The sequence below is a fragment of the Ixodes scapularis genome, unplaced genomic scaffold, assembly GCF_016920785.2.
Source record: "Ixodes scapularis isolate PalLabHiFi unplaced genomic scaffold, ASM1692078v2 PGA_scaffold5__190_contigs__length_132052651, whole genome shotgun sequence".
NCBI classification, from domain to species: domain Eukaryota; kingdom Metazoa; phylum Arthropoda; class Arachnida; order Ixodida; family Ixodidae; genus Ixodes; species Ixodes scapularis.
This window is the reverse complement of record NW_024609880.1, coordinates 88,309,572-88,332,571: the sequence shown is the minus strand read 5'-3', so window position 1 is coordinate 88,332,571 and position 23,000 is coordinate 88,309,572. Positions and strand designations below refer to the sequence as shown.

Sequence of the window (23,000 nt, the reverse complement as noted above, 5' to 3'; positions counted from 1 at the left end):
TCCGGAATGTACCAGCGCGTGACGCTCTCGCGCACTCGGTGCGTGACTTGGGCGGTAAGATGGCGTCTATGCATCAGCCAAAGCTACGCGCTCGAGCTGAGTGACACCGGATTGCGCGCACTTCAAAATGCATAAAAAAACGATTGGGCGGAAAAATGGCTGAGATGTCACCACTCAAGCAAAAGCGCGCGTGTGTATGAAGGCACTCTACGCCTGGGTCAGCAAACTATAGCACGTGCTTTTTCTCCTTTTTCTTTTCTTCTTTTTCCTTTTTCTTTTTCCTTTTTCTTTTCTTTCCTTTCTTTTCTTTCCCTCTCTTCTATCTTTCTTTCTTTTGCTTTCTGGTTGCGCTTTCGGTTGAAGAAAAGGTGACGCCGGCTGGCACAGGCCATTCCCGTGCAAAAAGCTGCCGCGCGTGTGTCTGATGAAAAAAGTGCATTTTGGCACTCTCGAGTCTCGCGCACTTCATCCTCTTCTGAATAAATAGCATCAGTTGATAGTCAGCGCTCGTCCTGTCCTCTTCTCTTCTATCTTCCTGTCGTCTTTGCGCTGTTCAAACACTAAGTATGAACCAACTAGCCCACCGCAGTACCTTATTACGATCAGATTCACGTGGTGGCCTGAGTACAGTGCCTTCTTCGCTTAGTGCATTATTCCACGGCAGAATTTGATTCCTTCAAATACTCAACTACGACCTGTTTCGTGTACTGCAATGCACCAGAAAATGCAACAGAAATATCTTATGACGAAAATTAAGGTTCTCGTTTTTTGCCTTTATTTTTTTTTGCGGATCTTTCCCGTTTCAAGATTCATTGCAAGAGCCGCTTTTGAAACAAGTATTTAATTGATGGAGGGCAGACCGAATTGTATTACACTCAAATAATCTTAGAATAAATTGGCTGTAGTACAAAATTTACCATTTCGCTGAAGTGCATAAAACTAGAATCCTTGGTACTGTTAAAAATAATTATGAATATTAATGGCACTGTTTATGTATTCTTGAACTAATGCGAAATGAGCAAGTGGGCGATAAACGCACTGCTACAACGAAGGTTCCTTAAATATCGAATTTCAAAGCAAAAGTCACGAATAATGATGCACTCTACTTGGCAGGATATTGCAGCCAAAATAAAACGGCAGCTGTTTTATTTTGAAATTTTTTCTGCAGTAAAGTTGCGTGCCTTGCAGATATTCCCCAAGTGTAATATTTTTTCATTACTATTTTTTTCTTTTTTTTTCAGCACTCGACGCGTGTGCATTATGCTGCTCTCGAGGAGTATGCTTCCCCTTAGCACATGGCTGCCCTGCGGCGAAGTGAGATATGCAAAATCGCAATGTGCACATCACGGCTATCGCTTCTCTCCAGTACACATTTTGCTCGGGGAGAAGGGCACTCAAAGAAGCTACCTAACCTGCACAAGAAACCAAGGACAACGAGAAGTATGGCGGAACTCCCGCGTACTGCCAGTGTTCGATACGAAAATCAAATAGAATATGTCGTTACTTCGAGTGATAATCGAAAGTTTCGAAAATTCGTACAAGCCCACTGTAACTATCCGGCAGTGTGACGGAGGAACCTGGGCTATTTACTTCACTAATGAGAAAGCAAAATTAAGTTTTGGTGCAGTGTTGGCGCAATTTTTCACATTTGAGTGAAGTGTAGTGAGATGTAGCAGAAAGCACTTTGGCGCAAAGGGCACTGCAATTACGTCACTGGAGTTCGTGCGAATGGCGAGTGCTTTGCTCGCTTACTGAAGAGCTGGGCTATGATTTTTTAAACATCGTGGTATAGACAAGCAGCCATGCCCTCTCGCGTAGCCCGACTTTTAGTATAAACAAATCATTCCTCCGGCACTCTAGTACGTAATTTCAAATCTGCTAACGTCTTGCAGCAGAGATAGTCTTTATACGCATGCTCTTTATTAAAAAAAAAAAAAAAAATACTTTTAATATTTTTAATTTTGATTTGGGTTTGTCCTTCGGGAGGCGTCTCAGTTAGAGAGGCGTTTATCATGGTCCATATATGGGACACGTGCTAAGTGAGCTTCATTTGGCCTCTCCAACTTCAAGAGGATGTCCCGCCTGCAAAGCTGCATTCTACAGGGAAGGGTTCGCGATACGCGTATTCTTCACCAACTGTCGACGCACCATAAACGAAGAGCAAACCATTTTTTTTTTTTTTTTGGGGGGGGGGGGGGGGGGGGCATTATTGGCTCCATTCAAGGGGCCATGGTAGGAGTGCGTACAAACATGTAAACAAGATGCAGATTTATAAATTAAAACTCAATTAAGTATAAATTCAACAGCATAAACAAAATTAGCAACAGTTGTGTTGACGACGACATCATTTGGTAATTCGTTCCATTCTTGAATTGCCCGACAGACAAAAGAATATCTAAAACAGTCGTTTTTGAACCTCTATTGTTTTAACGCTCTTGTGTGGTTTAGACGTGAGGACCCGCCGGTCGATAATGGTTGTATATAGTTAGAGCTTTGAACATGAAGAGTGTCGTTAAGGATATTGAACAGTAATTTTAATCTATCAATTTTTGCTCTCATTTGCAACGGCTGAAGCTTCGCTCTAATAACTAATTGAGTGGAAGATGTTTCTCTACGATAATCATTAAAAATAAACCGAGCAGCTAACTTTTGGATACTTTCAAGCCTATTAATACCGTTTTGTGTCGAAGGGCACCACACTGAACTAGCATATTCTAGCACAGGCCTCATAAAACTTTTATAACCAATAAGTTTAGTGTCAAAATCAGCAAATTTTAATTTCCTACGACACGCAAACAAAGTGCCCCTCGCTTTGTTAACCGTTAATTCTAAGTGCTGCTTCCAGTTCAATTTATTCTTAAAAAGAACTCCTAAACACTTGTACTCCTCGACCCGCTTTACTGGTTGTCCGTCAAGTAAATGCCTAAATTAAACTTTTTTTTTTTTTTGTTTTACAGGAGATTGTTATGACGGCTTTTTACACATAATTTAGCTTCATTTGCCATTTTTTAGTCCAACGCAGTATCTTATCCAAAACTTACTGCGGTGTAAAATTGTCGGTGTGGCTTTTTATTGTTTTATATATAATACAGTCGTCAGCGAACAATCTAAGCAGGGCAAATTAAAACTTTGCGCAGTCCGCCGTAAGTGCTTTTAAGTTGTGATAACGAAATTACGCTTCGTCTTGGAAATCAAAACAAACCACAAATAAAGGAACTGGGTTGTTTGTGGCCATGCATAGACGCGCGGAACGCAAGTTCGTCTGCTTCTTGCGCAGGGGCTGCTGTGACGTCAGACCGCCGAGCTCTGCTTGGCTCCGATTGGATGGATAGTGGGTAGACCTCGAGGCAATATAGCATGGAGGTCTACCCACGATCTTTCCTATCAGAACCAATCAGAGCTCGCCGGTCTGACGTCACAGCAACCCCTGCACATGAAGCAGACGAACTTGCGCTGCGCATAAAGAGTTGATCATGATGTAAGAAAACCCGAGACTGTGGTAAAAGCAGGGAAACTTGGTCGAAGAACAATGACAGGGGAAAAGAACGTTTGAGACGTTCGTTTTCCCCTGTCTTTGTTCTTCGACCAAGTTTCCCTGCTTTTACCACAGTCTCGGGTTTTCTACATCATGATCAACATCCACCAGCTCGCCTGCGCACTCGCTGTTTTTGCATGAAGAGTCACGCTCACCGCGACCGTCGCAGACTGTTTTTTCCAGTGACTTAACGTTCTTTTCGGTCTTGTCATTTTTCGAGCTCTCTCCGTGGATAACAGTGACTGGCTTGGACAGCCAATCACTAGATAGTCAATAAGTAATATTTAGTTTGTGTCCATATAAAGTGGGGGAAAAAGTAAAGCTAGTCAATTGATCGATTAACCTACCGATTAATCGAGTAAGGCTTTAATCGCGAGTAATTTTTTTAGCCCGCTAATCTGTAAAATTTTGTAGACCTAAAAGGAAGTAAAAATTAAACGCTTTCACTACGTAGACCTGGACCATTACGCCTGCATGAAGGGAACGTTTTAGGTAAAATTGCAACTTCAGTAAACTATAGGGGCGAGATTTGTAACTTCCGAGACAAGTGTAGCAGGTTTCACATGTCCCAGCCACAATTAACACCGTGCGAGTGTCCGTTTAGTTCAGCAGAGAGTATTGTGAACAATCAAACGAGGTCGCTCTTGCCGGAGAATATCGGCGAACCTCTTTGCCCCTGCTGCTGAATTTATAATTTGTGAGTGTGAGTGTCTTTTAACTGTTCTAAACTACACATCGAGGTTGATTCATAATCTAAATTCTATATTACGCCGTTTATCACATAGATATTCAAAAAAGAAAAGAAAAAGTGATCTTGACTTTATACAAAATTATGCATGGAAATGAACGTGACTGATTAATTAAATGGTTAAAGGGTGGCGATTCATCGGTTCACAATTTTTTATCGACGTCCAGCTCAAAAAAAAAAAAGTTACAATTATTGTTTTTTTTTTTTTTTTTTTTTTGTGTTTATTAGCACGGCACGTGCGTCCCACGTGTGGGGTCAAGCACCCCATTCAGCGTCTTCTGGAACAGTATGCGTGCGTGCCAACCCCCAATTGTAGGACAACTCCAGATTTCGCATCTTTTCCCCTGTCAAGAAACATTTCGTGGAAGATGAGCCGTTAAACCCCTCTTCGCGCTGACAAGAAGGGGCAGGCTGTCAGTAGAGCCGTCCCAAAAACGGGGATATGTCACATCCGAAGCATCAGTACATATTACCCACTGCAGAGCCCAAACAACCAAACTCGTCAACTTAAGTAACCAAGCAGCGATTTCCAAGAAAGAGCCCTCCACTTGACCAGACGTTCTTCGCCAGCGCATCCACTTACCTTCTCGGGACCCCTCGTGCACGCGGGGAGAGATTCGAACGAATGATAATCGTCCAACCAAATCTCGAGTGCGCGCCTTCACGAAAAAAAAAAAAAAAAAGAGAAGCAGCGGCGAAAGAAGGAAGACGGGCGAAAATTAACTCCACATCACTTCAGGCCAAACAACCACTCAGGTGCCAACAGCGTTCCGGGGGGGAAACACCTGTCGCCCACGACCGTATAGTATGCACCTTTTGTGGTTTGTTCAATCTTGCTAATGCCTTCTTTTTAGTATTTTATAGTCTTTAATAGGCTAAATAAACAAGCGTATAACCACCTCACCCCAATCCCCTCCAAATGTGCACAGTGGGGTCTCAACTAAAGCTTAGAGGTGCTCACAGAATGAATCGAAGCTCCCCTCTTTCTCGCTTAGAGGCGGACCATTGTGTCTGGAGGTAAACGTCTTGTGCTCTCGACCATTTGTTGACGCTCTTTGGGACAGTGGTCGCGTGCTACGTCGGAACTGGTTTGAATACTTCTGTTTCATTCGAAGATGAACCGTGGCCGATGTCCCTCCCGCCAAGACAGCGCTGCGAGCGTGTCGCGTGATGCTGCGCTCCTCGCATTGCTGAGCTCTATACCGGGGGGTTACGTGGCACGCCCTCAACATCTGATTGGCTCTTGTGGCTCGTAGCGTCCGCTGAGGCCCATCTCAAGGTGGAACATTTACGCGTTTGAGTTCCTTCGGGGTGTTACAGGTACGCCCCACGTCCCACAGGTGCGCGTTGGGGCGGGAAAAGGCGTGGTCCAGGTCACGTGGTGCTGGTCCTTTTTAAGGAAGCTCGTGTCCTCGCCCAGGTCAGTTGGAAACAGTGTGCCGCGTCTGAAACATTCTCCGGTGAACTTGACAAGGACGCAATGGCTACGAAGTTGGTGCTCGTTGTCTTAGCCTTTTCTCTAGTCGAAAGCAACGCTGCCGTGTGGAGTTGGGCGTTGAATCCGGTGTCCCTGTCCCGTTCCGTCAGAGACGGATCGCGGAACTATACCAGTAACGGAGTAATGGTAAGTAAATACGTTCTCAATCCCGTACATTGCGCATGAAATAACCGTAATAATTGCAACAGAGAAGATGGTAACTTTCTTGATACGCTATCGGAGGGAGACACACAGTCTGCAAAGCGATTTCATGAACGTACTTGCGCAATGATTTCTAAAACTCCATACGGATGTGCCACACTACTGCACAGGGCTCTCGATATAGTTACAGCTATCCTTCAATATTCCGTAATAATAATTAGCGCCCAAGACGTCAGGCAGAGACGGATGGGAGCCGAGCAGCGCCTGCTAATTTCGCCATTGCGGTATAATTGTCACTTTTGATAGAGTGCAAAGTCTGGAAAACAGTTCATTTTGGAAAATATTACAGTTAATCCGAGGCCCTGATTCTACCGACGAGGTTACTTCGTCTTCTCCGACATACTGATATAATGGAGGTACGCATAATCTGCGTAACACAGTCCGGCGCCACCTGTGCAGGTGGCATGGGACATATATCCCATGTGTGAATTGTATTCGTACAACTCCAAGCTTGTGCATTTGACACCTTTTTTTTTTTTTTTTTTTTTTTCACTTATCGGCCGCTAAGCCGTTGCGCCAGTTTTCGCTGTGCTCTTGATAGGTGATAGCTGCTTCCTCCTCTCCTTCACATATTTTCCGCTGGGTGACGTTAGTTAGTTAGTTGGCTGTTCATAGCCCCTTTTGAGACCGGGGGCAGCAAAAGGCAATTTTGCAAGCACAGATTAATTTTTTTTCTCTTGTTTTTTTGCTGATTATTTTTTTAGGTTAGGCTATTTTCGGTGATGCCGCAACATTGTGCACACTGCCGCTCCGTCTCGATGCAGCTTTGGTACTTCCGGTATTCCGAATCACAATACTCCGAAGAGTCCGTGTGATTTCGCTTTGGCTCGGCTGTTTGTTGGGGCAGCTGAGAGCTCATGACAGGGAGCACCATGACCACCCGAGCTGGGTCCTATTCACAAAAGAATGCCAAATCACCTCCCGCCAACTGGCCAGACACGGCTCCCGCGGATGCCGAATTACTCCCACGGGGCCCGTCCCGGGCCACTCGGGCGATTGCACGTGCAGCCTCTCCCACTCCACGAGGATGGTGGAATTCTTTTCCGAGTCCCAGCATTTCCGGGATTTTCTCTCCGCTGGTCGCCCAGAGGGTTCGACAGTGGTCCAGGGCAGGGCACCGCGACAACACATAGGGTGGACGTCCTCGCTTGACTGCTCGTACAGTGGGCAGGCGCGCTCCCACCCGTGTGTCTGGAAGGGTATACCGCGTATTTAGTATTCAGCTGCACCAGAACCCTTTTGGATCAGGGCGGTCACTCTCGAAGGAGCGTCGCAGACGCGCCTCCCGTGAACGCCAGGTGGCGTAAGCGGCCGCCTGATTTAAAGGCGATTCACCTGTACCTCTGACCTGTACCAGAGCCGTATATGTATACGGCTCTGACCTGTACGCATTCATCCGTTGCGAATACGAGCAGCTTGGCTGAATGCGCGCGATGTTTGCCAGGTGCGATGCAGCGGGGACGACGACTGCGACGAGAGCATGTTCTGCGACACGCACTACGGCTACTGCGACGCCCAGCGGTCCAGGGACGAGCCATGCCGGGCGGACAGGCACTGCAGGGACAGGCTACTCTGCATGTTCGGCAAGTGCGAGCCGGCGCCCAAGAGGGGACACCTCGGTAAGCAAAGCACGCACACGACGATCGTGCACTCAATAATAAAATGGAATTTCGCTTTTTTTTTTTTTTTAATTTTTATGTAGAACATCCGGTGTGGACTATCTGGACGACGGGCTAGGAATCTTTGATTGGTAGCAGCTGACATGAATATGAAGTAAATTGTTATCAATTTATCCCGCAAACAGTCGCTCCTCGATGTCCGCAGCAAGCGAAAGTGTTAAGCCAAAGAATTTCCTTTATTTATTTATTCATTTTCCTAAAATATTTTAGTCTGGAAAATAAGAAAATGAACGCCCGTTCTCATGGGATATGTCCTAAGAACTCATCCATCGGTGGGATATCGGATCGATGTGCCGCACTGGCTAAATTGCTCATCTATACAACTGAGATACCAGACGCACGGAGGCAGGCGAATTCCGGCTGTACATAAACATGAACACACCAATTTTTGTTTCTTCCATCGGTTAGAAACGATTCCCAAAGTGGAATGCAATTAATAATGACGTTTTTTTTTTTTCGTTTTTTTTCTTTTAGAGAAGTGATGTGTAGTGCAGTGATGTTACACGTACGTGTTCTTTTTCTTTTTTTTTGCGTGTGTGTGTGTGTGTGTGTGTTGGGGGGGGGGGGGGGCGCTGTTTCTAAGCAATTACTATGAAGCCTATTTGCGACCAATTTCAACTATTTAAATACCTTCTTCTCTTTGGCGGAATTACAAGCTGCGTAGCAAGGAAAATAAAATAAACTGCAATGCCTAAGTCAAGAGCAAGTCTGCATAAAAAAAATCGTCGTATTGAGTTTAAGCTTAGATGCAGCCTACGCTATGAACTAATCGGACTAATCAAGCAGCGTCAAAAGCGCCAGTCACTTTGATTGATTCAGCGATGATAGAACACATAACGAACACCATGATGATGTGCTTTTGACGCTGTCTGATTAATCCCATCAGCTCGTCGTCGGCTGCGTTTTAAGGTGAAACCAAGTATAGCCAACCACAGCATTATTCTCCAATATCTCGTAACGCTTTCGAACCGGTGGCGAACTTCCCATAACTGGACCCTTTAATCTTGTGTGGCCTCATGATCGTATATAGTAAATAACCTTGTGCGCTGTTTCCCGTGCCCAGATGCCCGTTGCGAGAGCAGCTCCGACTGCAAACGGGGCTTGTGCTGTGCCCGCACACACGGCGAGCGCGTGTGCAAGCCCAGGCTGGGTCGGAACCAGGGCTGCTACGTTCCCCGTGGAGGGCTTGAGTACATCATCAACGAGCGCTGTCCTTGCGAAGAGGGCCTCGTCTGCAGGAACGTCGGCGGCCAGAGGAGCAGAGAGTGAGTGCATGCCGTTTGGATCTAGACCATTCAGAAAATCCCCTTCTGCGCGCAACCACATGGAACAAGCGTTCGTCTGCTTCTTTTTGCGGGGGTTGTGGTGACGTCAAAACGCCGAGCTCCGATTGGCTCTGAATGAAGGATAGTGGGTAGACCTCAAAGCAAGCTGCTTGAGGTCTACCCGCTATCCCTCCAATCGGAGCCAATTGGAACTGGGCGTTCTGACGTCAACACAACCCCCGCAAAAAGAAGCAGACGAACTTGCGCTCCGCTTTCGAGCTTCCTATTTGATGGCCCCTTCTAAGGGGTCTTGCCCATCACCGACTTAATTGCTGCGTGGAGTGCAGCTGGAAAACCGTATACCGAGTGCTGCCCACAGGGGTAGCCGGGGAGTTTCAGAACTCGCGAAACGGCGTCAGTGGGGAAAGAAGGAAACAAAACAAAGCACGGACAAACAAAACAGTTTATGCGGGTCGCGTTGTCAGCTTCCTTCGGTCTCAGTGCTCGTGTTTCTTGTATGCAGAGGAGGCTACGGTTATATGCATTCCGCGAAGTGCTGTCAGCTCGCGATGAGGCAGAAATATAAAGACTCAACGTTAGGAGTCAAAATGGCTGCCAGCGATATACGAGCTTGCGCTCCATCCAGGGCCGTAACCAGGGGGGGGGGGGGGGGGGGGTTAGGGGGTTCTGACCCCCCCCGAAAATTTTTTCTGGGTACGGCCCTGGTCGGTGCACTGGCAGCCAGCCGATTTTAATCTCCACCTCTGCGCACGCGCAGTGGCGCCGGTCGGCTACCGGGTACTAAACTGGGACCGGTTTGCGCACATGATTCATAGGCGAAAATAGGCCATAGACACTTTCAAAATGGCCGCCGTTGTCCCCGAAACCCCCCCCCCCGCGAAATGTTTTTCTGGGTACGGCCCTGGCTCCATCCAACGGTTTGATCGAGTTATGTTGCAAGAAACCATCTAATTGGATTATAACTATCTGTTAAAACTGCAAACCACGCAATTAAACACTGAAACCACTTTTAGTGTCCTTTCAACATCCCCGTGAGGACGGTCTCACTAATCTAATCTCATTATCGCGTAAAAAATGTGCATCTGTAGGCACTCCGTGCATTCACAAATGTTCCAAAAACAAGCCTTTATTTTCTTTTTTACACGTATGTGTTTTTTTACCCGAGCAAACATCAGAATTTTTCTGACGCAACACCGTAGTTCCGAGAAAGCAATGTAGAAGAAAAGAGAGTTCGTGTGACGATTCGCGTTACGAGAGCCAGGTCGACGTGATGAAACGCATGTTGCGCAACAACAATTACATAAATGTACGCCACCTTTTTTTTTTTTTTTTTTGTCGTTTGTTGCAACAGTACGTTTGCACGAAGCAGGTGTTTTAGGACACTGCAGAACCGACGCCACGCAGTTTCCAACACATCAAAGGCTGCTAGCGGGGAAAAAAACAAACAAACAACGGGACGGTCTCCGAATCACTTGCTTAGCTATAACTAATTGTATAAGCTGCGTGCCTCTCTAGGCCAGGATGGTCTCTGTCCACAAGTACATGCCGTCTTCGTTTTTTGCACCGATAAGTAAAATTGACAAATGTCAAAAAGAAAATTAAAAAAAGACGAGCACCGTGACCAGACGTACGTAATAAGTCCGTTCTCAGTAAACATAATAATAATTTAAAAAAAAACGTTTTGAGTTGTACTACGATTCTATAAGATACCAGAGACTGTGAGAATCGACTATGCTTTAGATTCAACAACCCGTTTGTTATGACGCGACTATTGATCTTTCTTGAACGTGCTTTTCTTCCGAGTTCCTTGTCTAGACTTTGAACCGCCAAAACATTCTTTTTTTCTGGGTAGGGCAGTATTGTCTTGACCCTCATGTATGTATAATTCGCTATTATGCTCTTCGCATAACCTGTTTCTGCGTATAACCACTAATTGGATATAGACATAAAGTTCCATTTTCTATCTTTCTTGCTGAGGGAGATACTCCCCCAAAAGGGAGTATATATGTCGAGTAGCACCATAGACTGGCATAGTCCCGCGAAAGGAGTAACCGTGCCTAATTCCACCCCCCACTGAGAACGCCGCCGTTGTTCCGTGATACCACGAGCTTGCCTCGAGAAATAGCGAGGCCCACGCACCCCGTCCATAGGCTATTATGCCCCGTCGTATGGTTAGAGATGATGGATCGCACTTTCGCTTCTAACCCTTCGGGCTAACCTCTAGGGGGATGGATCTTACGATGGACCGCAGATGACGTCGGCATAGTCATCGAAGCCAATTCAACGTCGTGCGAGTGTAACGTGACATCCGGAAGGCGTGGACACGTGCCATGTTCGCAGTGCCGGATTGGCTGAGATGGCTCGTAGCCTCCGCTACGGTCCATCATGGTGAAACGGAGTGTACCGCAGCTCTACGTGCAAATATGTGCTGAGCGGGAAAATTGCGGGAGAACGCTACAGGGTGCTGTAATGCTATACCATTACATCCTGATAGCAGAGTGAGGTGGACGATATGCGATTTTGACGCTGCCAGGTAAAAGTCTACCCCGAACGAAATTTCTAAGAAAAGTCCTCCCATTCTGTAATGACTTGAGCCGAACACATCGCGGTCTTGGTTACGACTGGTAGGTTTTACTTTGCTGATCCGGTAACAAACAGATAACAAGGTTGACAACCAAAACACAAAGTCCGCTAAACATAGCTAAAACAGTGAAACTTGTCACTACATTACATCCCTCCCCTCTTAGTAAGGTGCACAGTCTCGTTAGTTAATACACATAAGGTCCCAATCTGGAGACTGGTCGACGCAGTCTTGATGATCTTCGAGGAGGAGGACTTGTCGGCTGGTCATGGACCTCTGCATTTGGTGAAGGCACTTGTTCCATTGGCTCTTGACGACAGGTGATGGGTGGCAGTTGAACAGCCTTGGCCCGGCTCGTTGGGTTGATGCTCACGTCCAGCCAAGCCTTGCGCAGCTGGTCACGGTAGCGTCGATGAGTCTCGCCATTCTCCTGCTGCACTTTGTACGAGACTGGGCCCATTATGGCAACCACCTTTGCTGCTTTCCATCGCGGGCCAGGGATGAAACTTCTCATGTAGACCGCATCTCCTAGTTGGAACTTCTTCACCTTTAGGTCTGGTCTCTCCGGTTCTCTAATCCGATCCGGATGAAGCCTGTCCAGGGGCGAACGCAACTTCCGTCCCATCATGATCTCAGCTGGTGTCTTGCCGGTCACTGAGTGGGGGGTGGTGTGCTGTTTGAACAGAAATCGCGAGATTCTGCACTGGGTATCTCCCTCCGACTGCTTCTTGAGTGTCGCCTTCACCTCCCTCACCATCCGCTCTGCCCTGCCATTGCTTGCAGGGTGGTATGGAGCTGTGTACACAAAGCGGACAGCATTGAGCTTGAGGAAGTCTTGCATCTCTCGGCTGGTGAATGCAGTTCCATTATCGGACACAATGACGTCCGGCAACCCATGTGTTGCAAAACACTTGCGCAGGCTCCTGATTACGGCAGTAGAGGTCATCGATGGCATGATATCTACTTCCACCCAGTTGGAATAAGCATCGACGATCACCAAGAAGACCTCGCCCTTAACTGGACCTGCGAAGTCGACGTGCAACCTGCTCCAGGGCTGCTCTGGTTTAATCCAGAAGTGTACTGGTGCCTTGGGGTCGCTCTGACGGTTGGCTTGGCACTTGTCGCAGTAGCGCACAAACTCCTCTATCTCTTCATCGAGTTTCGGCCACCAGATTAGGCTACGAGCCATTGCCTTCATCGCCGTCATTCCAGGATGATTTGCGTGCAAGAGCTGTAGGACTTGGCTCCTTGCCGCCTTGGGGATCACGACACGGTTACCCCATAACAAACAGTCTCGATGCACTGACAATTCTGTTTGCCTCACTTCGAATGGTGCGAAGTCTCCACCAGAACTGTCATCGGGCCATCCGCTGAGCACCCACTGCTTCACCCTTGAGAGCACGGTGTCCTTTCCAGTCAAGCCCGCAATGTCAGTAGCCAGAAGTGGAGGGTACTGGATGGCTTCAAGCAACAGGATGTCACCGGGTGGTGCTGGTTCGTCAACATCTCCAGGCAGTGGCAGCCGGCTTAGACCATCCGCGTTAGAGTTGTCTTGACCCTTCCGGTACTTGATCTGGTAATTGTACGCACTCAACAGGAGTGTCCACCGTAGCATTCGAGGTGACAGGACCTCAGGCATGCGCTTGTCTGTGCCAAACAATCCCAGTAGCGGCTTATGATCTGTTATGATCGTAAAACTTCTTCCTGCCAGATACTGGTGAAAGTGTCTAACCCCGTAGACAACGGCAAGACCTTCTCGGTCGATTTGTGCATAATTCCGCTCGCTCTTGCCAAGAGTACGTGAGGCATATGCGATAGGAAGCTCATTCCCGTCGTTGTCTTGGTGTGCCAACACTGCTCCAACCCCCACTGGTGAGGCGTCACAGCATAGCACCAGAGGACGACTGGTGTCGTACTTCACCAGAAGTGACTCGGAAGTCAGCAGTTTCTTGAGGCTTTCAAAAGCGTTCTGGTGTTCCCTTGTCCAGGTCCACTTACGCCCGTCGTCTAGCAGGCGATGCAAAATCTCTGCAACCTCTGCCTTCCCTTCCAGGAATCGACTGTAGAAGTTCACCATGCCCAAGAAGGCTTGTAGTTCTTTTTTGTTAGTTGGAGCTGGAGCGCTGTGGATTGCTGCAACCTTGCTGGCACTTGGGTGAATCCCCGAAGCATCGATCTTGTGTCCAAGGTACTCTATGCTTGTCTTGCCAAACTGGCACTTGTCCTTGTTGACCCTCAGTCTGGCGTCTTGTAACCGTCGCAACACAGCCTCCACACGCTCGTTGTGCTCTTGTTTTGTTTTTCCCGAGATGATGATATCATCCAGGTACGCCACAACACCAGGGATTCCAGAGATCAGACTGTCGACGACACGCTGAAACAGTCCCGGCGCTGCCGAAACACCGAAAGGCAGTCGTCGGACTCTGTAAAGTCCTTTCAAGGTGTTGATTGTGAGGAGCTCTGCAGACTCATCGTCCAGCGTCAACTGCTGGTAGGCCTGCGTGAGGTCGAGTTTTGTGAAGATGCAGCTGGTGCCTATTGCTGCAAACACTTCGGTGGTGGTCGGTAGAGGGTAAACATTGCTTTTCACTGCCTTGTTCACCGTACTTCGATAATCCCCACACAGTCTCAGGGACCCGTCTTTTTTTCTTACCACTACCAGTGGCGTCGCCCAGCTGGCATACTGGGTAGGCTCCAAGATGCCTTGCTTTTGGAGGCGGTCCAGCTCGTTGTTGACGTCTTCACGAAGAGCAAATGGCACTGGACGACACTTGAGGAACTTCGGCTCAGCGGTGTCTTTCAGTTCAATGTGAAGGGGTGCTCCTGTGAATCCTGGCAAGTCGCTGCCGAAAATCTCCTGAAAAGCTTCCGTTAGGTCCTCTTCGGAGCTACTCAGCTGTTGGATGCCTTGCACTCCAATCCCCAACGCTGGAAACCAGTTCCTGCCCAACAAACTGTTGCCTTGCCTTCCGACCACTAGCAACCGTAATGTTGCAACGTGATCTCTGAACACGACGTCCACCATTGCTTTACCGAGGGTCGGCAGCGTTTCACTGGACCATGTGACCAGCTTGGTGCTCGATTCCACGATAGGGATCTTTTTTCTTGAGGTTGCTTCAATTTTCCTGAACGTGTCTTCGCTGACTATCGAACAGGATGCACCAGAGTCCACTTCCATAGTGACTTGCTCATTTGCAATGGAAACCTCGACCATGTACTTCTTTGGTGCCTCGGTTAGCTCGCAGATGGAGAATAACTCATCCACTTCGTGCACCTGTTTTGCGCTCCCACGCTTGCTTCCCGTCGCTGGCTTCACCGCCTGTTTTTCCGAACGACACGCTGCCGCGATGTGCCCTAGCTTCTGACACTTATAACATGTCGAAGTCTTGAACTTGCATGAAGTTGGAAGATGCTTACCATTACAACGGTAGCAACTCTCTTTCTTTTCGTGAGGCGAGCTCTTCTCTGCGGTTGCATGCACGCTGGCGTCCCCTTCCACGACCGTCCTTCGATCCTCGTTGATGTCCTTCAGCTGCCTGGCTGCGGCTTCCGCCGTGAGCGCCAAGTCATACGCCGCGTCGAACGTCAACTTGTGTTCGGCGAGCAGCCTCTGTTGTATCGCCTCGCTGCGAATTCCACACACAAAGCGATCACGGAGCATGACATCGAGCGGCAACTGTTTGTCCCCGAACTCACAGTCGCCCGCTAGCTTGCGGAGAGCTGTCACGTAGTCAGCGATGCTTTCCCCCGCCGCTTGATTCCGTTTGTAAAACTTGAATCTTGCGTAGAGCTCGGAAGGCCGCGGGTGCATGTGCGACTTCACTGCTGCCACAATGTCTGCATAGTTCGCTGTCGTCGGACGACTAGGCTTTACCAGCGTAACTATGAGCGAGTACGTTTCGGCGCCGCAGCAACTGAGTAAAACCGCGCGCTTTTGTTCTTCGCTAGCCAGCTTGTGACACACGCAGTACATCTCCAACCTTTCCACATACTCTTCCCATGCGCTCCCTGTTCCGAGCTGGTATTCTCCGATGCCGTTGGTTGTCATACTGCCGCCGCTGTGCCGTCGCTGTGGCCGCTTCTGCCGCCGTGGGTTTTTTTTTTGTTCTCTAACGGACGTCGCCGTTTAGGCTTAGTTTCTCGTCGCCAATTGTAATGACTTGAGCCGAACACATCGCGGTCTTGGTTACGACTGGTAGGTTTTACTTTGCTGATCCGGTAACAAACAGATAACAAGGTTGACAACCAAAACACAAAGTCCGCTAAACATAGCTAAAACAGTGAAACTTGTCACTACATTACACATTCTTCATCATCTACAAGTTTTTCGCTGGCTCTTTCATTCTCGACGATCTCTAACTGAAAGCTTGTATGCTGGGAAACAAGTTGAGATACTGGTTTTGAATCCCGTTCGCACTTTCCAAATCACTATATTGGAAAGTTTTTGAGGAATTCGAAGCCAATATTTCAGGCTTCAGAGCTAGCAAATATAAATTAAATTTCGTTTCTCGTTTATTTACTTATTTTTATTTGGCAGTTACACTTTTTCCCTTTTTCTGGAGGGGGGTATTTTTTTCGCATATTCGGTGTTTTTAATATCGGTAAAGTTATAATTATTTTCCATAAAAAACACCGAATCTTTCAGAAAAAAAATACCCCTCCCCCCCCAAAAAAAAAAATTGAAAATAAAATAAACACTGAAAACACGGAACCCTAGTTATAAGTCACCTTTTTGATTAATTCTAGTGGAGCTTTTTTTTAAAGAAGTTCCATTAGGATCAATACATAGTTTACTTCGATAAAACACTGAAATTTTGCAAAGCGCTTTTGATCTCAAGTTGATAGTTACGACTTTTACCTATATGGAATTTATAAACTTTCATAAAGTTAACAAATATGTATTAATTCTAAGAAAGTTTAGTCTAAAAAAAAAAGGAAGAAAAAAAAAAGAATACGTTGGTTTGTATGAGAGAACTACGAAACTCGCAAAGTAAAAAAAAAAAAAAAAAAAAAATAGAATTGTACCAACACTTGCCATATGATTTCCCATACACACAGCGAAACTCCCGGGGTACAACGACTTGCGAATTTCGGGAACCGTAAAACCCAATCAACCGCAGGATGTGCATACGTTAACAAATTACTAATACGTTTAATAAAAAAAATTTTGACAAAGGGCTCAGGGAAATTTTTGGATGATTTCCCTGGTGTTGTTGAGACGTTCCCAGACCCCTTCTCGACAGTAAAACAACCAAACTTTTGTCGGAAACAACATATGACGTCGAGCAAAACCGCTTGCAAGAAGCATTGTTTAGTTTAAATACCGAAAAAGCATAAGCAATTTTCTTTTCTTTTTCTTTTCTGCACAGTTGATAGTATCGCAAAGGCCAGACGTAGAAAAACGCAGCTGTCTCCGTTGCAAACTGGAGCAACACGAGTTCCCGTGACGTCGGACACTATAGCCGCACGATAGATTCCACGTGGGACGGAGCATCGTGCGATAGCCTTCGTCGGGGCAAACGACACATTGTCGAGTTGACGTCAGTTCGGCGATGTGACGTCGCTCTGACGTATGCTCACCAAAAGCGCCCCAAGCTCAGCGGCACACCTGTTTCTGTGTCATCTTGATTTTTTTTTTTCGTTAATATTTGTTTTGTTTGTAGGAATCGCACAATGCAGTCTTTTATTTTGTGCGCATTCGTCTGGTTTTGAGTGTGAAAACTTCGCGTGCTTTCTTTGATTTTTGCTCCGTTCCGCGAACAAGGAAAAGATTTGTGAAACAGCCAACTAACGAGTGTTTGCATCCGGATGGTTGAAATCTAAAATCGTAACTCCCCAAAAAAGCTTTATGTGAAAAACATTTAGATTCCTAAGTTTAAGAAAGCATCTTGTACTTAGGTCGAATATCGTTAAAAAAATACAGAAGTGAGTCTTCTTTTTTTTTTTCGTTTTACATACGTACATGTTAGATGGATTACGCAGTTCTTACCTTATTCAAAGCGCAGAAATACGTTTATATACATATTTCGTTCTCGCGCTCACAAAAGTATGTACGCGATTGAAATCACAACTTTAAATCGTCCGCATATTTTTATGCCCTTGCGCCCGCGGATGACCAGGAAGGGACCATCATCGCGCGAAGTCAATAATACGCGTCACCCGCGAATTGTCTGGCGGAAAACCTAGCGGCAATCATCTCCACTCTACTAAAAATCCGCGTGCTCACTTTCCCGCAGAACACGAAAACAGCCAATCCCCGCGAAGGACGGAAGGGTCCCTGCAGCGAATGACGAAGCTCCCAATACGCGAAGACCGGAAAAATGCGACGTGCGCAGGGATATCATCGCGTATTTCGTATTCTGAGCTTCGCCTTTCGCTGGGGTACGATACCCTCGTTCGCAATAATAATAATAATAATAATAATAATAATAATAATAATAATAATAATAACCGCTCTATTTCCATTTTACAATGGTAAAAACTGGAGAAAAAAAAAAAAAGACCAAAAGCATGACAAAAGCGTACAAAGGGTAAAATACACTTGCATAACTATCATTCATTACATAAAAATGAACAGGTTGGACAATGTCAATCTACCAAGTCACTACGGAACCCTCCCAAAGTACAATAATGTTCAGATCTAAAAAAGAAAACAGTCTACAGAGCACCGTGCATACTGAAACGTTTCAATTAATCACTCCGTACCCCCTTTCTTCATTTTCAACTCCCATCGCAGGTCGCCAGTGTGACGTCAGACAGCCAGGTGACCAATCACGCTGGCCTGGAGAGAACAGCTCGATTGGTCACGCGACTGTCTCTTCTCACAAACGGTGCGCTTCCGCAAATTAAGCGACGCCTTTTTCTTTCTTTCTTTTTTTTCCGCAAAGACAGCCTTTTCGCACTCGGCATTCGGGAAGGCAGCCAGCTGAAAATGCTCGATCAACTTTGCTAGTCTCTATGGTATCTATCAGTCTATGAGTGAAAAAAGGCAGTAGCAGAAAATTGTATGCAACTCGGAATTATATTCGCCCAACATTTTCGAAAAACGAACATTTGCGCTTTGGACACTTCGATTTCCGGAAATGGCATAAAAACAATTTTTGCATGTTCCAAACCTCGTGCTATTTTTTACGCATGTTCCGCACATATATTTCAGCCTCCTGCATTATGTGCTTCTTCATGCGCAAATAAATATATTATTACTCTTATTATTATTACTGGTTCAAAAAGGATGCCCCAAGATGGAAGCTTTCCAGTTTTCCAAGGTCTTTCTCGGAGCAGTAGAGCAGTTAAATTAACTACTTTTTATATTAATGTATAACATTGACAAAGCATATTTGTAGTTGAGACAAATTATGGAGGTTCTATGGGACTTCTGCAGAAACAGGTTTGGACCTTACGAAAGGCACGGTGATGCAACTTCTAAACACAGCCTTCTTCACGTTTCAGGAAGGAGTTTGTCTGGAGATCTTACCAGGACCAGGACAACATGCGATGTGCACCAGCTGAAGACTCGTAACAGCCTGCCATCCCGTCTGCAACCCCTTTCATTTTGTACATACATCACGCCCATCTGTATAGATCACCCATGGCAACCACAAGCACCTGTACATATGTATCCATACGAAATAATCATCCTCAAAAAATTGTGCATGTGTACTGGTCTCTCTTTTTTTTTTTTTTTTGGAGGGGTTATTGAGAGTTGTAGCAGATGGTGACAAGGGAACATGCGTAAAATTAAATTTATGTGCCGAACCAGTTTGAATTTGGTTACACACTCACACTGAAGTCTCTTGACAGATGTTATCGTTCGAAAGCAGCTTACAAGATTGTCCCACATCACATGAAATGTGCAACAGGGAGTGTTTTTTATCTTTCTAGTCGTTCATGTAAAGTTTTCTGCATGCTTCCAATATGTGCACGTCCCGTATCGGAGGTATGGCCCCCGCAGGTACGGGCTTCTGGTAGACGTACACGGCGTGACTGTCAGTAACCGTGTTGACGTCATCGAGACGCGGGGTGGCCAGCAGGATGATTCCAGGGTAGAGACACGTCCCAAAAAGCACCACAGCCCCCACGATGGTTGCGGGCAGGGCCAGCGCCCACATCTTGTCGGGAAAGTAAGTGATGCCCACGGCTCGCAACCACGCACCAGGGACGTAGGCCCAGAAGAGGTACAATGCGAGTCCGAGGTAGCATGCCACGAATAGAACGTAGCCGTAGATGGCTCGGCTGGGCAACGGTGCCGGCGTGCGGATGGCCATCTTGGGTGACAGTGGCGGTCCCTGGGAAGAGCTCCTGGGAGCGCCTAGGGGTCAGGCGGCCGGTCCAAAACGGTCCATTGTGCTTGTGGCTAGGAGCAGCAAGTCGAAAAAGGAGTTGAGGGCTACACGCAGCTGTCGCGCCTCCTTGGCGCAGAAATCCCTGCATGGTAAGGGCGGTGTGCTGTGATGTAGCAAAGAGGTAGAGAAGTAGCTGTTTGTGGAAGGCTTGTGAGCATATTATAGTATTATTTATTGATTTAATGGCCTTAGCCTTTTAGAGCAGCTTTACAAGGGGCAAAGTATATGCAATGAAAGAAAAAAAAACAGAATTAGGGGAGCGATGTGGTAAGTTTGGCTAGTTGGTGATCGTTGTATATGACGAAAAACAGCACTCGGAGGGATAGGACAAAGAAACAAATGCAAGACACACACACAAAGAAAAATAGGTGGTTTTTGATAGGACATTGGGAGTCTTCTCAAGAACCGAAATCCCACAGGATCCATTTTCTTTTTTAGAGCAACAGTCCCTTCAATTATATTCTAATGCTGGACAGTGACATATTCGCCTTAAGTTGTGTTTAATTTGAATATGCTTGAGAATAATTTTTGGAATGTTCGAAGTTATTTGGGCAGACACGAAACAATTCAGGCATATATACGCATAAATATGTTAATATCGCTTGAAGTCTTTCAGAATAAAAAAATCCTACTTGGCTGTGGTTTTTAAGGCCTCGAAAATTATGGTCTTAGGACCGGAGCTGCTAAAAACCGTATTTTAAGCCTTTTCCGACGACTTACGACCGGCTCCGCAGCAGCGCAGCCAAATGTAAGCCGTCGCAAGAGGCTTAAAAACCGGTTGTGTCGAAGTCGGTCGTAGTCAAATGCAACTGTGTGAATGGGCCTTTAAATGTGTGTTGAACTTTGAGATATACAAGGGACAACTCACACTTGGAGCACACACGCATCCAATGTCATTTTCTTGCTGCACATGGACCTCTTTGGCTCAGGATCTACGCGAAGGGAGTTGTACGCTATCTCTGCCTCTCGTTCAGACGGAAACGGAACTCTGACACACCTGCGGAATCACCGTCAAGGAACTTCCCAAGGCAAAACTGACGAGATAGCAATGTTGGGCTAAAAAACATGTTTTGCAAGTGTTGTTAAGAATTCAACAGCACAAGAAAAAAAGCGAGCCAGACATCAAATGTCACGGCAGTGAGATGGAGGTCCGCCATTGAGACATAAAGACACTACCTAGTTTTTGTAACAGATGAGCAAATCATCCAGCGAAATACGACGGGCAATCTTGCACGCCGAATGTGAGTCATGCAGTAGTGATTACAAGGCTGCATGTCAGTATAATGCTCATCAATTTAAGTTCAAAAGGGGAGACGTCCAACCAACCCTTAATTAGGAACCACACCTTTTCAGGTCCGCTCGGTCTCTTATTCAGGGGTGACTGTGGCAATAGCCATTGAGGAGCAGTTTTTTTTTTTTTTTTTTTTTTTAGTTTTATGGTGGTGCATTTCTCTTTGGGTTGACGATATTGCAAAACCCATTGAGGGGGATCGGTAGCCAAGTGTGTTAGTGCACTTCAGTTCAGAGCACATGGAGCGAATGCTTGCACTATAGAACCCAAGGATCCTGGGTTCCAACACCTCCCTCCCCCCGTTTCGATCTGAATGAGCATTTTATCAGCGTGCTGTCGTGAATCACTAATGCGTGATGCCCGTTAAAGACCCCAGTCATACTGAACCGGCTAATTTCCTTGTCTAGAGTGGTTGACAATGTCACCGTACTCTGGAAAACAAAATTCCTGCTGTCTAAACAACCACTGTTTTCAGAAGCCTATTGACGTAGGCAGATAGTACTGTCTAAACAACTAAATACTAATGTGTTTTTTTTTTTTTTTTTTTTCAGAAGCTTGTTGATGTAGGCAGATGGTACTGTCTAAACAACTAAAGACTAATGTATTTTTGTTTTCAGAAGCCCATTAATGTAGGCAGATGGTAAAGTGCCGAGGGACCCACTGATGTTTCTTGGTGTTGTCTTGCCCCCGCCAGACAGATGTCTGTCAAATGTTCACATTCATTCAGATCAAAATTTCCAGGGGCAGGAATCGGATACAGCAATGATACCTGGGTCCTGTAAAGTGAGCTCTTACAGTTGAACGCACCTTTACGCAGTAGAAATGGCCACCAGTAGTAAATGCACGAAGCCTTCCCATAGGTCAGTACAATCATATCTGTATAAGGTCATTGCATTATCACTATTTGTGGTGCCACAGTTCTACATGGTATGGGCTACTTGCCTTTCTGCGGTGTTGCAGCTCTCCTAACTCACACTAAATATTATTAATTCACCCTAGAATGGAGTTTACAGAAGAGTACTGGTTGGATTAGGGGCATCTCGTCTAATGTTACCAAATAGCAGAGAACGGTGCTCGACTTCCTGGAGGAGCATCACCTTGGTTGACACACACTCCATTGTATTATCTGTTTGATTGAGTCGCATATCTAGTAACCCCTGAATATCCGGTTGTGGCAAGCATACATGACACACCGCATACAAACGAATGAATGGAAGAGTTACTGTCGGTTCACAATTTCGAGCTCTTTATGTCTTCGTCTCGTGGAGCGTAAAGTCACATTGATGTTTTGATCTTGTTGATTGTTTGTATTGTTGATTCGTATAAAGGATGCTCCCATTCTCCCACATAAAATATTTTCTGTTGGAAAAAAAAGAAAAAAAAGAAAAAGGAGTGCTGGACCTCCCGCAGTAAGGTGTAACCTTAAAAGCGGTTGTGTTCCGTTGGAATCGCAAATATTCTGCTCTGTGTGAGATGCATAAACTACTAGAGCATTGACACGGAAAACAATAAATTTTCAATTAACAATTATCGTAACAAAAGGCTCAATAAGTCTACAACTATACTTTTACAGTAGGGGTCTTCATACGAACGTTTCCCACCGCGGTAAAGTTATACGAGGCGGTAGACCGCTATGGAAAGGATACGCTGAGAGTGTTGATTCTGTCACGACGCCAGACTGCTTGGAAAGATCCATTCCGCGAATAAACACCCGAAAAGAAAATAAAATTCAGATTTCACACCCATAAACAGCGCATTTCACACGTCGATTTCCCCTATTTCCTTCACACATTCAACGAGGTAGCACACATTGCTGAATGGATGGATGGATGGACACTG

The 23,000-nt window shown here is 46.2% G+C and overlaps 2 protein-coding genes across 2 annotated transcripts; one reads left to right on the top strand and one right to left on the bottom strand.

The window, feature by feature from the left end:
- Positions 1–5,763: 5,763 nt before the first annotated feature.
- LOC115309481 (dickkopf-related protein 3) lies at positions 5,764–19,164 on the top strand. The gene is made up of 4 exons (XM_029967739.3): positions 5,764–5,907; positions 7,427–7,601; positions 8,725–8,926; positions 18,978–19,164. The coding sequence occupies exons 1-4, from the start codon at positions 5,764–5,766 to the stop codon at positions 19,045–19,047; spliced, it is 591 nt and encodes a 196-aa protein (XP_029823599.1). The 3' UTR covers positions 19,048–19,164.
- Positions 19,165–19,254: 90 nt separating this feature from the next.
- Positions 19,255–22,960, bottom strand: LOC8024414 (phosphatidylinositol N-acetylglucosaminyltransferase subunit P). The gene is made up of 3 exons (XM_029980993.3): positions 22,808–22,960; positions 20,739–20,867; positions 19,255–19,952 (listed from the first exon to the last, which is right to left on the bottom strand). Exon 3 carries the CDS (start codon positions 19,790–19,792, stop codon positions 19,406–19,408), a length of 387 nt encoding a protein of 128 aa, XP_029836853.3. The 5' UTR covers positions 19,793–19,952; positions 20,739–20,867; positions 22,808–22,960; the 3' UTR covers positions 19,255–19,405.
- Positions 22,961–23,000: the final 40 nt, after the last annotated feature.

What these genes read in the sequence shown, in the direction of transcription:
- LOC115309481 (XM_029967739.3), top strand. Translation starts at nt 5,764, where the DNA reads ATGGCTACGAAGTTGGTGCTCGTTGTCTTAGCCTTTTCTCTAGTCGAA. An exon ending in GCCCAAGAGGGGACACCTCG is followed by an intron (nt 7,602 to 8,724) that starts GTAAGCAAAGCA and finishes TCCCGTGCCCAG; the next exon opens with ATGCCCGTTGCGAGAGCAGC. An exon ending in GGCGGCCAGAGGAGCAGAGA is followed by an intron (nt 8,927 to 18,977) that starts GTGAGTGCATGC and finishes TTCACGTTTCAG; the next exon opens with GAAGGAGTTTGTCTGGAGAT.
- LOC8024414 (XM_029980993.3), bottom strand. Translation starts at nt 19,792, where the DNA reads ATGGCCATCCGCACGCCGGCACCGTTGCCCAGCCGAGCCATCTACGGC.